At 41.7% G+C, this 13,805-nt stretch overlaps 1 protein-coding gene across 1 annotated transcript in view; it reads left to right on the forward strand.

Annotated features, from left to right (window-relative positions):
* Positions 1-13,805, forward strand: part of SPEF2 (sperm flagellar 2) — a 172,611-nt gene that overhangs the window by 97,802 nt on the left and 61,004 nt on the right. Inside the window, exons 21-25 of the mRNA XM_065873225.1 lie at positions 424-551; positions 635-773; positions 4,121-4,258; positions 7,389-7,540; positions 11,876-12,056. Of these exons, the coding sequence (XP_065729297.1) occupies positions 424-551; positions 635-773; positions 4,121-4,258; positions 7,389-7,540; positions 11,876-12,056 (738 nt within the window). The remainder of the gene's footprint in view (positions 1-423; positions 552-634; positions 774-4,120; positions 4,259-7,388; positions 7,541-11,875; positions 12,057-13,805) is intronic.

The raw sequence follows: 13,805 nt of genomic DNA on the forward strand, positions 1-13,805 counted from the left end.
TAATTATAGGAAAAACTGTTTAGTGGTGAATAAGATAGTAATTCTTCCTGATTTTATGAGACTGCTGTTCTAGAGGTGAATATAGACAAATAAATAAACAGTTATAATTAATGCCATCAGTTCTTTAATGAGAGAAGTACAGGGTGCTAAGGTGGGACTTCAGAACTTCAGAGGATGACCCTATACACTTGATGGATCAGGGAAGGATTTCTGGGAAAAAATATGTCTGCGCTCAGACATGAAAAATGATTTGAAATAGGAATTAGCTGGGGGAGGGGAGGAAGGAGGAGCAAGAAGTTTCACAGAGATGCCTTAAGTGGCTACAGTTGCAACTTGATCTTCTTGCTTAGTAGTGCCCTTTTGACTCAATTACACAGAATTTTCACTTTGAAATTATGATTTTTATGCTTTACCATTTAACAGGAAATACGATCATTTTTAGTACCTTACTGGAAACTGATAGAAAATTCCTATATAAATTCCATCAAAACAGTACTCAGGCACCTGAGAGAAGGCCAGCATATGGTGATTGCTTACTTATATGATATTAGGTAAGTAAAGTTTCCAAAGTTACAACCGTGTAGCTTACAGGCAGGACATATAAGCTCCGTCTGATTCTCTGAATGCCTTACAGAACAGATTTCCAGCAGTTTCTAAGGCGTCCGGACCACAAACAAGATTTTGTATCTCAGTGGCAGGCTGATTTCAACTCTCTTCCTGATGACCTGTGGGATGATGAGGAAACGAAGGCTGAACTACACCAAAGAGTGAATGTAAGGGAGTCCATGACCCGCGGGGCCAGAGTTTCCACACTCTCAAATCTTGTACTTCAAAAGCCTAATTCAGGGCTTCCCTGGTGGCGCAGTGGTTGAGAGTCCGCCTGCCGATGCAGGGGACACGGGTTCGTGCCCCGGTCCAGGAAGATACCACATGCCACAGAGCGGCTGGGACCGTGAGCCATGGCCGCTGAGCCTGCGCGTCCGGAGCCTGTGCTCCTCAACGGCAGAGGCCACAACAGTGAGAGGCCCACGTACCGCAAAACAAAGCAAACAAACAAAAAAAGACTAATTCACCCCCTTCTTACTCTCATGAGGTGTGAGGATGAGGGGAGAAATGGTTTGAACACCAACCTGCCGACTTTCAAGAACAATCACTCTTCCGTACTTTGAGCTCAGAATGAGAATATGGTAGTCAATGCTTCTGGAAGGAGAAGCCAAGGCCAGCAGTGCAAGAGCATTCTGGGCATCTACTTTGTAGACTCCTAACCCTTTTGTTAGGTCATGTAAGTGTGTCCAAGCCTGGTATTAAGTACGTGCCTCTCTTGGATACAGTTATATGGCCGGTTGATGTCAGGGAGAAGGGGAATGAGGGAACATCCCAGAAAGCCTGAAGTGTTGCCTCTATCGAATAGATCCCTTGAGGGAAGGTACCAAATCTCATACATCTTGGTATTCCAGCAGCACAGTGCCTGGCACTTGGTAGACAGGCAGATTTTGATAAATTCATAAGTATATGATAAATTCAGAGTATATTACCCTGATGCTTTAGAAAAGGTCCTCTGATGTACAAGAAGCCAGATTTCAATCTCTCACCTTTTGTCTTTCCTGTGTAGATTTACAGAGTCCCTTATCCTGTCAGGGGAATTCTTTCCCCTTCAACAACCTTAAGTATAGGCTACTAGTAATCATATCTGATTATAATCTCAGTATTTATTTGTCAACGACAACAAATTCCCAAGCTCTACCCCATGACCCATTCATTTGCTCTGTGAATATTTATTGAGCATCTACCATGGTCCCGGCACTGCTCAAGGGGCGGTGGGTTCAACACTGAACAAAAAGCCTATGACCTCAGGATGTTTATGTTCTGGGGGCCATAGTGCAAAGGATAAGTAATAAACAAGTAAATGTATAGCGAGTATGTCACTGATAATATGAGCTACAGGAAGGAGGAAAGCAGGGCAGGGAGGGAAGGAACGTTGTTGTACCATTTAGTATATGGTAGTTGTGGAAAGGCCCACTGAGAAGGCAATATTTGAGCAGACTCAGGACAGGAGAGATTGCATGAGATAAGCCATACAGATTTGGGGAGGAAGAGTGTATCTGGCATAGGGAAAAGTGAAGACACTGAAGAGGGAGGATGCTTGATGTGTTTGAGAGCAGTTGGAAAACCAGCTGGGAAGCTATTGAAATTAAGTGAAGGCATTATGGTAACTTGGATGACCAGGGTGCTGGAGGATTTAATCCAGGAGGTATTGCATTAATCAATGTCCCAATAAACTGAAGTCTTAGACATTCCTCAAATGGTAATCCTAAAACATACCTGCCTTTCCTATCTCTTTCCTGCCTATTCACAATCCCGGCCCTCCTGTATTCCAAAAGTACCATATGTTTATTACAGACAGATTAAATATTTAAAAGAAGCAGAATTGGAAATAACAAATCCATAATCCTATTTGCCAGTAGTTAACCTCTTTATTCCTGGTAATATTCCTTGTTCTTGGCTTCTTTCCTTCCAATCCTAAGAAGTTAATGGAAAGGTTCTGCTATCATGTTATCCTCACTTTCCCATTAGAAAACCAAGCCACAGAGACACTGGTACTTGCTAAGGCCTCCCAGTGAGTCGGGAGCAGAAAGAGAGCTAGAAACAAGGTCCCAGGCTCCTGCTTTTGTACTTTCTCCTCAACTGCTTCCTCTCCTGTCTTTTTAAAACGTATAAATGTTTGAGGAGCAGAAGCCAGTCCTCACTGGATGTCTGATGTAGCATTTGTGGAAAGACCAGGGAGACATCAAGGTCAGCTCTAAAAGAATGGCGTACTGTTCTGATATTAGTGGATAGCTATAAAAATGCCTGTGATGCTTTCATTTCATGTGAAGCCCCCACAAGATAACAAACCAAAATGCTAAGTGTTCCATAAACACAGCATCACAGAAGTAAAATCCACTATAGGCACTGGAACCAAACTGCTTGCGTTCGAATTCCTGACTTCACCGCGCTGAAACCATAGGCAAGTGACTCAACATCTCTGGGCATCAAATTTCTCATCAGAAACTTCTCCCTTGGTTACTGTGGGGATTTGTGAGGTAATCAACGTCAGGCACTTAACACAATGCCCAACACACAGTAAATGTTCAATCAATTATTATGATCGTGAAAACTGTCAAGTTTTATTGGACTGTATATATTTTCTTAATGGAATTTTAATTAAACAGATATTTTATCGCTATGAATAAGATTATGATACTGTTTATAACTGAAGAATTATTGTGTGCTAAATACTGTGCTAAGTGCTTTACAGGCTTAGGCTAACTGCAGCACATCCAAAGGGTAAACTGTATCCCCATTTTACAGGTCAAGGAACTGAGCCCTAATCTAGTGGTACAGACAAGACCACAGGCTCATATCCTGGCTCCACCACTTGCTTATAATGTGACTTTAGGAAAATAACTCTCTGTGACTGACTCAGTATCCTCATCTACAAAATGAAGAAAATAATAGGACCCAAGGTGGTTGTGAGGCATTAAATGAGTCAATATTAGTATAATGACTTATATTCTGAACACTGACACACATAGAAAGGTATCATCAACATTATTCCTCAGGATCTGGTAAGTGGCAGAGCTGGGATCTTTAAAAGATGTTTTTTTCACTGCTAGCTCTGTAATCCAAAGCTTATTTTCAGACAATCCTATTAAGCTCAGACCCTGTTTCTTGGAGAATGACATGCTCCACTCATGATTAATTAACAGGCGCCCTCGGATTCAATAAAGCAGCATATTTCTTGCACCAACAATACACCATTTCCTCAAAAATTCCCTGAAAGGTCTTTTTTGGCCAATCAAATCTTGTGAGGAAGGATTAGAATACATAAAACATAGCCCCTCATGAATAAAGTAAACTGTGGGCCTGGGCACAAGGTGTGCTGAGGGGGTCTTAGAAAATTAAGGCCTGACAGAGTAGAAACAAAATAAACATTTGTTTACCGAAGGGATAAAATATACGAGTGTATTAGGTCTAAATTCTCTTCAGACACATTAAGACAGGCAAAGGATTTTAGTTTTATTATACGGAGGTCATCTGAGCTGTGATTCTCAAGGCTCACAGCAGTGTTTGTGTGCAGGATTTACGGGACCGCCTGTGGGACATCTGTGATGCCCGCAGGGGAGAGGCAGAGCAGGAGTGTCTGGACATCATTAACGAGAGCTGGTTGCAGGATGTGATCGGAATCGCGATGAACCATTTCTTCTCACTGATGCAGGTAAGAGCGGCCGGTCAGGATGACACAGACTTCTCTCCATGGCCACGTCCGTCCTGTAACCACTCCTCTGGGAATGTGAGGGGATTGTTTTACTCACAGCACTCTGCCCAGCCTGAGCTCCAGCTTGCCAAGGAGGTTAGCTGAAATAAGCCATTCTGTCCCCAGCCAAACAAACACCAGAACTGGTAGCATCTCAAGCTACAGCTCACCAGCTGTTTCCAGGTGGCCTAGAGCTGTGGAGGGGACAGCAGAGATGGTGTCTGTCCTGGGTCGTTACCACGCCAGCCTCTCCCAGCGGACACCCAAAGTGTCCCCGGGAAAGCAGCCCTGCCACAAGAGCGTGGGCTGGATCAGACTCAGCAGGCACTCGATTCCTGAAAAACGTTTGTGTCCAGATTGGAAAAATAGACCATTCATTGGAACAATCTGATTAATTTATTTTTGCAGCCCGTTAAAATAATGAATTGCACTGGACAAGTTGAAGAGACAGACGTTGATTTTATGCCAAGGTATTGTCAACAATAGGGGAGAGAGCACAGACCAAGTCTGGATACCCAGCTCTGCCAAGAATAAGGGCTAGAGGGTTTTTAAGAACTGGGGCAAGGTGGGGTGTCATGCACAACCTGTGTTGCTTGATTGGCCTCGTCTAAAGGAAAAGTAAACTTTCCCTTCTCTTTTTTTTTTTTTTTTTTTTGTGGCCTCTCCCGCTGCGGAGCACAGGCTCCGCGGCCATGGCTCACAGACCCAGCCGCTCCGCGGCATGTGGGATCTTCCCGGACCAGGGCACGAACCCGTGTCCCCTGCATCAGCAGGCAGACTCTCAACCACTGTGCCACCAGGGAAGCCCTCCCTTCTCTTCTTGATGCACGTAGTTTTACAACTTGGAACAAGGTGTCTTCCTAAGTCAGACTCCGCTCCTCCCAGAGGACCAGGACATAGGAGTTCCATTTTCATTTCATATGCTTACATTTCAAAGAGATGGTTCCCAGGTTCTTGAGAGAGACAGTTCTGATTTCTAAAACCAGCAGGAGGATTTTGAAAAGATTTACATCTCAAAGGGACAGAGAATGGACTTACAAAGACAAGTTTCCTAAAGTAAATACTCTGAGAAAAGGGAGGTCAGGAGTCTGGAGTTAGGAAGAAACCTGTCTATAGCTTAGTCATGCTGAGAGGATTATGAAGGCTGTCTTGGTCAAGCTGTGTCTACATGAGTATATTTTCCTAAGAAAATAGCAGTGAGGATAGAGTAGAAAAGGGTACCTTTCAGATCTTGAACTGATTAGCTTACAGGAGGAGTTACTGCAGGAAATGAGAATATTTAGCTGAGGATCACTGGAGCTAGAGCATAGTAGATGTTCAATAAATCCTTGTTCAACAAATGACCGTAGATGTGAGTACTTCCAGCACTTACAGGGACAAGCCCCTGGTTCGGGAGCAAGCTGGACCACAGGAGGCAGCGGCCTGAGAAGCAGTAGCAGCCTCACTGATTGCTAGCTCTGGGATCCAGGTGGGGGCTACAAGGCATGGGCTGTGCTGAGGATGAAGGCAAGACAGCCAGCAGCCTAAACCTGCCTGGGTAACATCCCTGGGACACCAGTTTGGGTAAGCAGAGATTGAATGCTGGAACAGCTGTTTCAAAGGTTTATGGTAGAAATAACTGAAACCCAGTAACGAAGGCAAAGGGATTAGAGAATTTTTGTAAATCATTCCCATTAGTCCAAGCAATATATGCCTCTTTCAGAAATGGTAAAACTCTTACACCCTACAAGACCTACATTTCAGACCCTCTCCCTGAGAAACAGAATCCACATCTAAAGCCAACTAGGAAAAAAGAGGGTAAAGGAAATAAAGGCTAATATTTATTAAGTTCTTACTCTCTTCTAAGGACCCTTCATGTGAAGGTTAAACCTTCACAACAACCCTAGGCTGTCAGTTCTCTCACAATCCTCATTTCACAGATGAGGAAACTGAGGCAAACCTAGATGAAGTGATTTGCCCAATGCCACATGTCAGTAGTAGGAGAGCTGGGATTGGGACTGAGGGAATCTAACTCTTGAGCCAGTAGCCCTAACCACTGCTTTGTCATCAGTGTTCACATAGTTAAAGGCTGGCCACCTAGAACGGAAGAAGCCTAGTTCTGCACGGATTGGCATGATTCTATGAAGAACCAAAGCTGTAAACTACAGGAGAGTAGTAGATTTCAGTCCAATAAATGAAGAACAATCCTAATGATTGGAACTGTCCATCGAATGACAGACTTTTCAGGTACTTGAGCTGCTGGTCCAGGAGCTCATAAGCAGAAGCTTGCACATATTTATGGAGGGGAAAGAATCTTCATGAAAGTTTTCAAGGGCCTGTGCCTAGATAAGTGTTTCCCAAAGTGGATTCCACGGAACACTAGTAGTACAAGATGTTTCACAAAACAAGGACTTGATGATCAGAAGACTTTGGGAAGGGCCATGTACTCTACCCTTCCCTCTCCCTGGGAGATTGACAAGCATATTGACGTATTAAGATATTAAGATGCCCTGCAATAAAGAAACTCTTTTGGTATGTTAACCTAACATTTCTGAAATTATTTGACGTTGCAAAGTTTTGTGGGGTTTTTTTCCCCAGCATGGTGCTCATTAAGAGCTTATAGGACAAAGCTTCTACAAAATAAACTTTAGAAAATGCTATTCTAGATGATTTCTTTCAAAACTAAGTTTTTGTGATGAGAGAAACAGTAAGAAAGCATTATTTACTAGTTACCATAAATCTGAGAGGACTTTTGATCAATTCTGCTTATATGATATATGATGGCATCTTATTCAGGGCTTCCCTGGTGGCGCAGTGGTTGAGAGTCCGCCTGCTGATGCAGGGGACAAGGGTTCGTGCCCCGGTCCGGGAAGATCCCACATGCCGTGGAGCGGCTGGGCCCCTGAGCCATGGCCGCTGAGCCCGCGCGTGCGGAGCCTGTGCTCCACAACGGGAGAGGCCACAACAGTGAGAGGCCCATGTACCGCGCAAAAACAATAAATAAATTAATTAATTAAATAGTGCTTACAGGGCTTATATAGAACATATGTACCAGAACATATGTATCAGCTTGTTCTGTCTTGGGTATTAACATTCGTATTTTCTATTAAAGGCAGAACTGAACCGTTTCCAAGATACGAAGAGACTGCTTCAAGATTATTATAGGGGAATGGAATGTAAAATCCCAACAGATGACACTAAGAGATTTACTCGAGTCCCATTGGTCCAACTGGATAGTAAAGATATTTTGGAATTCCAGCTTAGGTAAGGCGGGCTATCACGTAATCAGTCTCAACATAAAGCTTTGTGATTTTTTTTTTTTTTTTTTTTTTATGCGTTACGCGGGCCTCTCACTGTTGTGACCTCTCCCGTTGCGGAGGACAGGCTCCGGACGCGCAGGCTCAGCGGCCATGGCTCACGGGCCCAGCCGCTCCGCGGCATGTGGGATCTTCCCAGACCGGGGCACGAACCCGTGTCCCCTGCATCGGCAGGCGGACTCTCAACCACTGCGCCACCAGGGAAGCCCAAGCTTTGTGATTTTAAATTGAATACCACTAATAAAACCACAGTCTTGTATCTGCTAATCCAAAATCCAAAAAAAACTCTAAAAACTGAAAACTTCGCCTCAAGACTATTGATATGCATTATTTATCCCACTTATAGTGAATATCTACTCATTTTTGCTGCAGAGATGTAGTGTGTTTTGTTACAGAGTGCTTCCAACAGACTGCTGGGGATATTATGTAATATATAGTATATACAAATTCTGAATTCTGAAACACTTTTGACCACAAGGGTTTCTAGTAAGGGATCGTGACCTCTACCACTTTTATGAAAGGTCCCAAGCTGCTCTGTGCGTATGTGGGCATTTGTGTGTGTGCATGGCATTATATAAATGACAATGGCAGGTGTTATGAGTCTTCTTTTACAGGTTAGGAAATTGAGAAACAGTAAAGACTCAGTCATATGTGATTATGACTTTGTGAGACTGAAACTTAGTAGCAGTCTAACATCAGATTCCCACCGGTAAGAAAACAAACTTGATGGTAAGGGTGGAAGAAAAATGACATTTTCAGGCAATTACTAGCTATATGTAAGTAAATTAAAACAATTTGTTTGGGAAAGTCACCCCAACTCTCTTAAGACTTGGTTTCCTTATCTGTAAAGTAGGGTTGTTGTGAAGATTACAGAAAATGAAATCCTCAAAACACATAGCACCATGCCTGGGAGTCAGAAGACTTGAGACCTAGTCCCAGTGCCTCTCAGTAAGTGATGACTATTATCGTCATCATATTATTACATAATATGACAACAAACTCTTCTTCCTCACATGCACTGTTTTAATTGTGAGTATCGCATGTTCTTACATTCCTCATTTTACCCTCCCTTATTCCAGAAAGGATTTGCAATGGCCTGTGCATGATAGGATTCCACAGTGATCTGAGGCCCATTTCTCTCTAGGCTTCTTCCATCTGGTCCCATCATGTCCTTGTCAGGACCACGAGTAAGCAAGAAAACACAAGAAGTCTGAACCCTCTTTTTGACACAGATACAAGTGAAATGTTTAACTCAGCAAGCTTCTGAAAGAGACCTTTGTAATTAAGAACAATAAAAATTTCCCAAAGTGATATGAACAGCCAGAGTCATCAAAAGAGGCCAAGTTTCAATGTCTACAGTAGCAGGGCATTCTGTTCTTAGCACAAAATAGCAAGTCAGGCATAATGGGGAAGCTATTAATGTCGGTTAGTAGAATGAAACAGGCAAAAGAACAGCCAGTTCTTACTTTTTGCAAAACACTCTGCACCAGTCTCAACCTCAGATCACTGCTGTGAGTATCCCCTGGAACTCTCAGCCAATCAATGCGTCAACCAACCAACCAGTCTCTTTAATATGTATAGGGAAACGAACAGAGTGTTAAGCATGTTCACATAGCTTGTCTATTTTATTCCTCCAACAACCTAATAATAATAATAATAATGGTGTTAACTAATAACCAATAATGTGTAACAATATTATTATTATATTTGTAATTTTCCCAGAAGGAATGGAGCCTCAGAAAGTCGAGTGACATGCCCCAGTTCGTATCTACTGATACATCTACTGATAGTGAGAGAGCTAGCTGACCAGAATTTTTCCCAGTAAATGAATTCTAAATCCAAATCCCTTTTCTAAATGATACGTCACCACTGCTGTCCTCCAAAGCAAGGTGTTCGGAACGCCTATTGCCCCGTATTAAACATGTAGAGATGATCACACGGCCTTTATCTTATTAGACACGTGAATCTCACGTCTCAGTGACTGAGATTAAACACTACTTGATTATTAAAACGTCAACTCTCCTTGTGGGTGGACATATACTAAGTTGTAGACCCTCAACACGTTGCTTTTATAAGGCATGGTGCACTGTCAGAATTCCAAGCGCTATGAGAGTCAAAGAGCCAACTTCAGAAAACCTCGTCTGATGCTTCAAAACAAGGCCAAGCTAATTGCGTGCTGGAGTTCACAGCCAGCTTTCTGCATCACTGCTCTGGTCCCCAGCAACTTGAGTCTGCCAAGCCAAATGCTTGTTCCTCCTCCAATTTTAGCAAAGGCATCCTTGGAGCTCCTCTCTGCCCATTCCTTGCTCTAGCTGAAAACTCTTCCTATGTTCTGTCACCGAGGGGGATCCCAGCGCAATTAGCATTCTGCTCGGTGGATCGTTCCCTGCAGTTAGCCTTTGAGATCCTGGGATCCTTCAGGGATAGAACATTCTCAGGGGCAGCTCTAAAATCTCTACATAGGGGCAGCAATATGGTCGAGAAAGGGGGAGAGGCAGCTTAACTCTGTGTTCCCACAGCACTCTACGAAACAGAGAAGCCTTCATCGCCCATTCTCAAGGGTAGGGAGGGCTGCTGGAGCTCTCACACCTCCGTGCGTCACCCCTTGCAGACCTCACATCTGTCATATCCTGCTTTTTAACTGTCTACTTCCGGAAGCCAACTGCTAGTCGTTTTAAAGAAGTGACGTCCAGTTCTATTGGTTTGCTTTTCATGACTGATTTATACCTTGTCAGAAGTTTATATCCCAGATAAATTTCAAACTTGCATGTCTTCATAATTGCCACTGTTTAATCCCCCTCCTCATAATTACTGAGAATTAGACCTAAAAATTATGTTTTAGCATTGCTTGTCTCTAGTTTCCTCTTTTTAGACTTTCTAGACCATAAAATATTTTTTTTCTTTTTTAACATCTTTACTGGAATATAATTGCTTTACAAGGGTGTGGTAGCTTCTGCTTTATATCAAAGTGAATCAGCTATACATATACATATATCCCCATATCTCCTCCCTCTTGCATGTCCCTCCCACCCTCCCTATCCCACCCCTCTAGGTGGTCACAAAGCACCAAGCTGATCTCCCTGTGCTATGCGGCTACTTCCCATTAACTATCTATTTTACATTTGGTAGTGTATATATGTCCATGCCACTCTCTCACTTTGTCACAGCTTACCCTTCCCCCTCCCCGTGTCCTCAAGTCCATTCTCTACGTCTGCGTCTTTATTCCTATCCTGCCCTTAGGTTCTTCAGAACCAGTTTTGTGTTTTTTATTTTTTTTATATATTCCATATATATGTGTTAGCATACGGTATTTGTTTTTCTCTTTCTGACTTACTTCACTCTGTATGACAGACTCTAGGTCCATCCACCTCACTACAAATAACTCAATTTCGTTTCTTTTTATGACTGAGTAATATTCTGTTGTATATATGTGCCACATCTTATTTATCCATTCATCTGTCGATGGACACTTAGGTTGCTTCCATGTCCTGGTTATTGTACATAGAGCTGCAATGAACATTGTGGTACATGACTCCTTTTGAATTATGGTTTTCTCAGGGTATATGCCCAGTAGTGGGATTGCTGGGTCATATGGTAGTTCTAGTTTTAGCTTTTTAAGGAACCTCCATACTGTTCTCCATAGTGGCTGTAACAATTTACATTCCCACAAAGAGTGCAAGAGGGTTCCCTTTTCTCCACACCTTCTCCAGCATTTATTGTTTACAGATTTTTTGATGATGGCCATTCTGACTGGTGTGAGGTGCTACCTCATTGTAGTTTTGATTTGCATTCCTCTAATGATTAGTGATGTTGAGCATCCTTTCATGTGTTTGTTGGCAGTCTGTATATCTTCTTTGGAGAAATGTCTATTTAGGTCTTCTGCCCATTTTTGGATTGTGTTGTTTGAGTTTTTGATATTGAGCTGCATGAGCTGCTTGTAAATTTTGGAAATTAATCCTTTGTCAGTTACTTCATTTGCAAATATTTTCTCCCATTCTGAGGGTTGTCTTTTTGTCTTGTTTAGGTTTTCCTTTGCTTTGCAAAAACTTTTAGGTTTCATTAGGTCCCATTTGTTTATTTTTGTTTTTATTTCCATTTCTCTAGGAGGTGTAGAACACAATACAGCCTTTCATAGTCATTTCTCCATCTAAAGAGTTCTTCCAAGAAAACTTTGAAAATTGAGATTAAAGCAGGACAATGAAATTCACCAAGTAACATGGACACAAAAATAGGATTCTGTTAAATAAAATCTTTATATTTCTTTTTTGTTGGTTTTCCCAAGAATTCCCCTAGTTCGTCAAGGACCCAGTTCTCCAGAGTCATCTTTATCCAAACCAAAAACAAAAGCCATACTGAAGGGCAAGATTGATTACTCACTGGAAAACATAGAGCTAAACTTTGAGGCCGATGAGAAGATGGTGATGGACACGTGGCAGCAGTCTTCTTTAGCAATATCTCACATGGTAAGCAGTGCTGGTTACTACGTTTCCTTTCAGTAATACCCATTCATTAACTTCCAAAGTTGGTAATATGCTATAAACAGAAAATTTACACAATGTTCACAATATAAATCTATACCTCCCAGAAGTTTTTTCTTTCTTTCTGAAAGAAAAAGTTCAATCAGCAAATATATGAGGTCAAGAAAGGAGTGAACCAACATTTAGATTATTTTCTATGCTGGCCCAGGGTTCCAAGTGCAGGGCTCTACAGGGCCAAGCAGGAAATGTCAATGAGATGGGTTAAGTATAAGGCAATAGGGTGGAGTGGGACTGTGGCCAAGTGGAAGTAGCAACCCCATCTAGAGAGGCTCCTAGCCAACCTTGCCATTTAAGCATGGTGTCCAGTAGGGCCAGATTTTCAAGTTTTAAAGTCAGAAATTCAGCCTCTACTTTCTTTAAGTCTTCAAAACTAGTTCCTACCTTGATTCCCAACCAGTTGGTTGTCTGTTTCCTGAAGACTGAGCCTTCTCTGATTGCATGCTCTTCTAATCCTTGTATCGTTTATTGTCTCTCCCACTTTTGACTCTTAGTATCTAGGTTATTGTTTGTGATTTTTACCTTATTAATGTTTTCCTGAGTACTTAACGAGGTTCTAAAACTTTCTGTATCCACTACACCTAGCATAATGCCCACATCTAACACAATACTGAGTCCTCAGTACATTCTTGAGATGCTGCTGCCGCTATGCTGGTGACACTGATGTTCATATAAATGATGATGGTCATGGCAAGGAGGATCACCGCAAAGACTACAACTACCAAGCACCAGAGAGTGGGAAACTGGATCTAGAAGTTCTAAAAAAAGTAGATGAATTATTATCCTTACTGTTAATTGAACATAAAGACAACTTACAAGTCTTATGAATCCCATTAAAATTACCTGGGGAAATGAGATTTTAAATATTAGATTATTAGAAAGAGAGTATCATACAGCACAAAGAGCACTGGCTACACTTCTTGTTTAAGCTGTGTGATTTTAGGAAAATCACTTAACCTCTCTGAGTCTTCGATTCTTTATCTGTAACATGGGAGACATTCTACCTTGTCTTTCCTTTCTTGAATGGTTGAAAAGATCCAATGAAATAATGTATATGAAAGTTTTTTAGAAATTAAATATAATAGGTTATTATATTAAGAAATTTATTCAAAACTGTACCACTTTGCTTGTGAACCTTTGAAAACCACATAGAAAGCATAGGAGGAAGGATTGTTTAGTAATTAATATTCCTAATAATTACATTTGAATCCTGCTTTTATATTTCTAATAGACTTTTATGACTTTGATATTACATGTCTTTAAGTGAACTTTGAGTTTCAGATGAAACAAGCCTGATTCAGTAAACTGCTACAGGGAGAACAGGACCAGCTGAGATCAGGGCAATTGGAATGAGAGCACTTTAACATGGGCTTTTCGCTACACAGCAGTTTTACCAGGAGCTATTCATTTAGTACGTTATGTTAATTTTTAGTAAAACTTTCTTGTAATTAGCAGGTGTGCAATGATTTCAAAGAAATAAGTCATGTTTAACACTCACAGCGTCAAAGCATTATTTCTAGAGTTTCTTCAGCCTTACAAGCTAGATTGCTGGATGTACTGTGAATTATGTTAATTTTTGAAAGAGACCCAGAGGTGTTTGAGGGAAGTGGACCAGAAAAATGTGGATGATGATAATTATCATCACAAGGTTGTTTACAGAGGAGAAAAATCCAATTT

The sequence above is a fragment of the Phocoena phocoena genome, chromosome 3 (assembly GCF_963924675.1).
Source record: "Phocoena phocoena chromosome 3, mPhoPho1.1, whole genome shotgun sequence".
Lineage (NCBI taxonomy): Eukaryota > Metazoa > Chordata > Mammalia > Artiodactyla > Phocoenidae > Phocoena > Phocoena phocoena.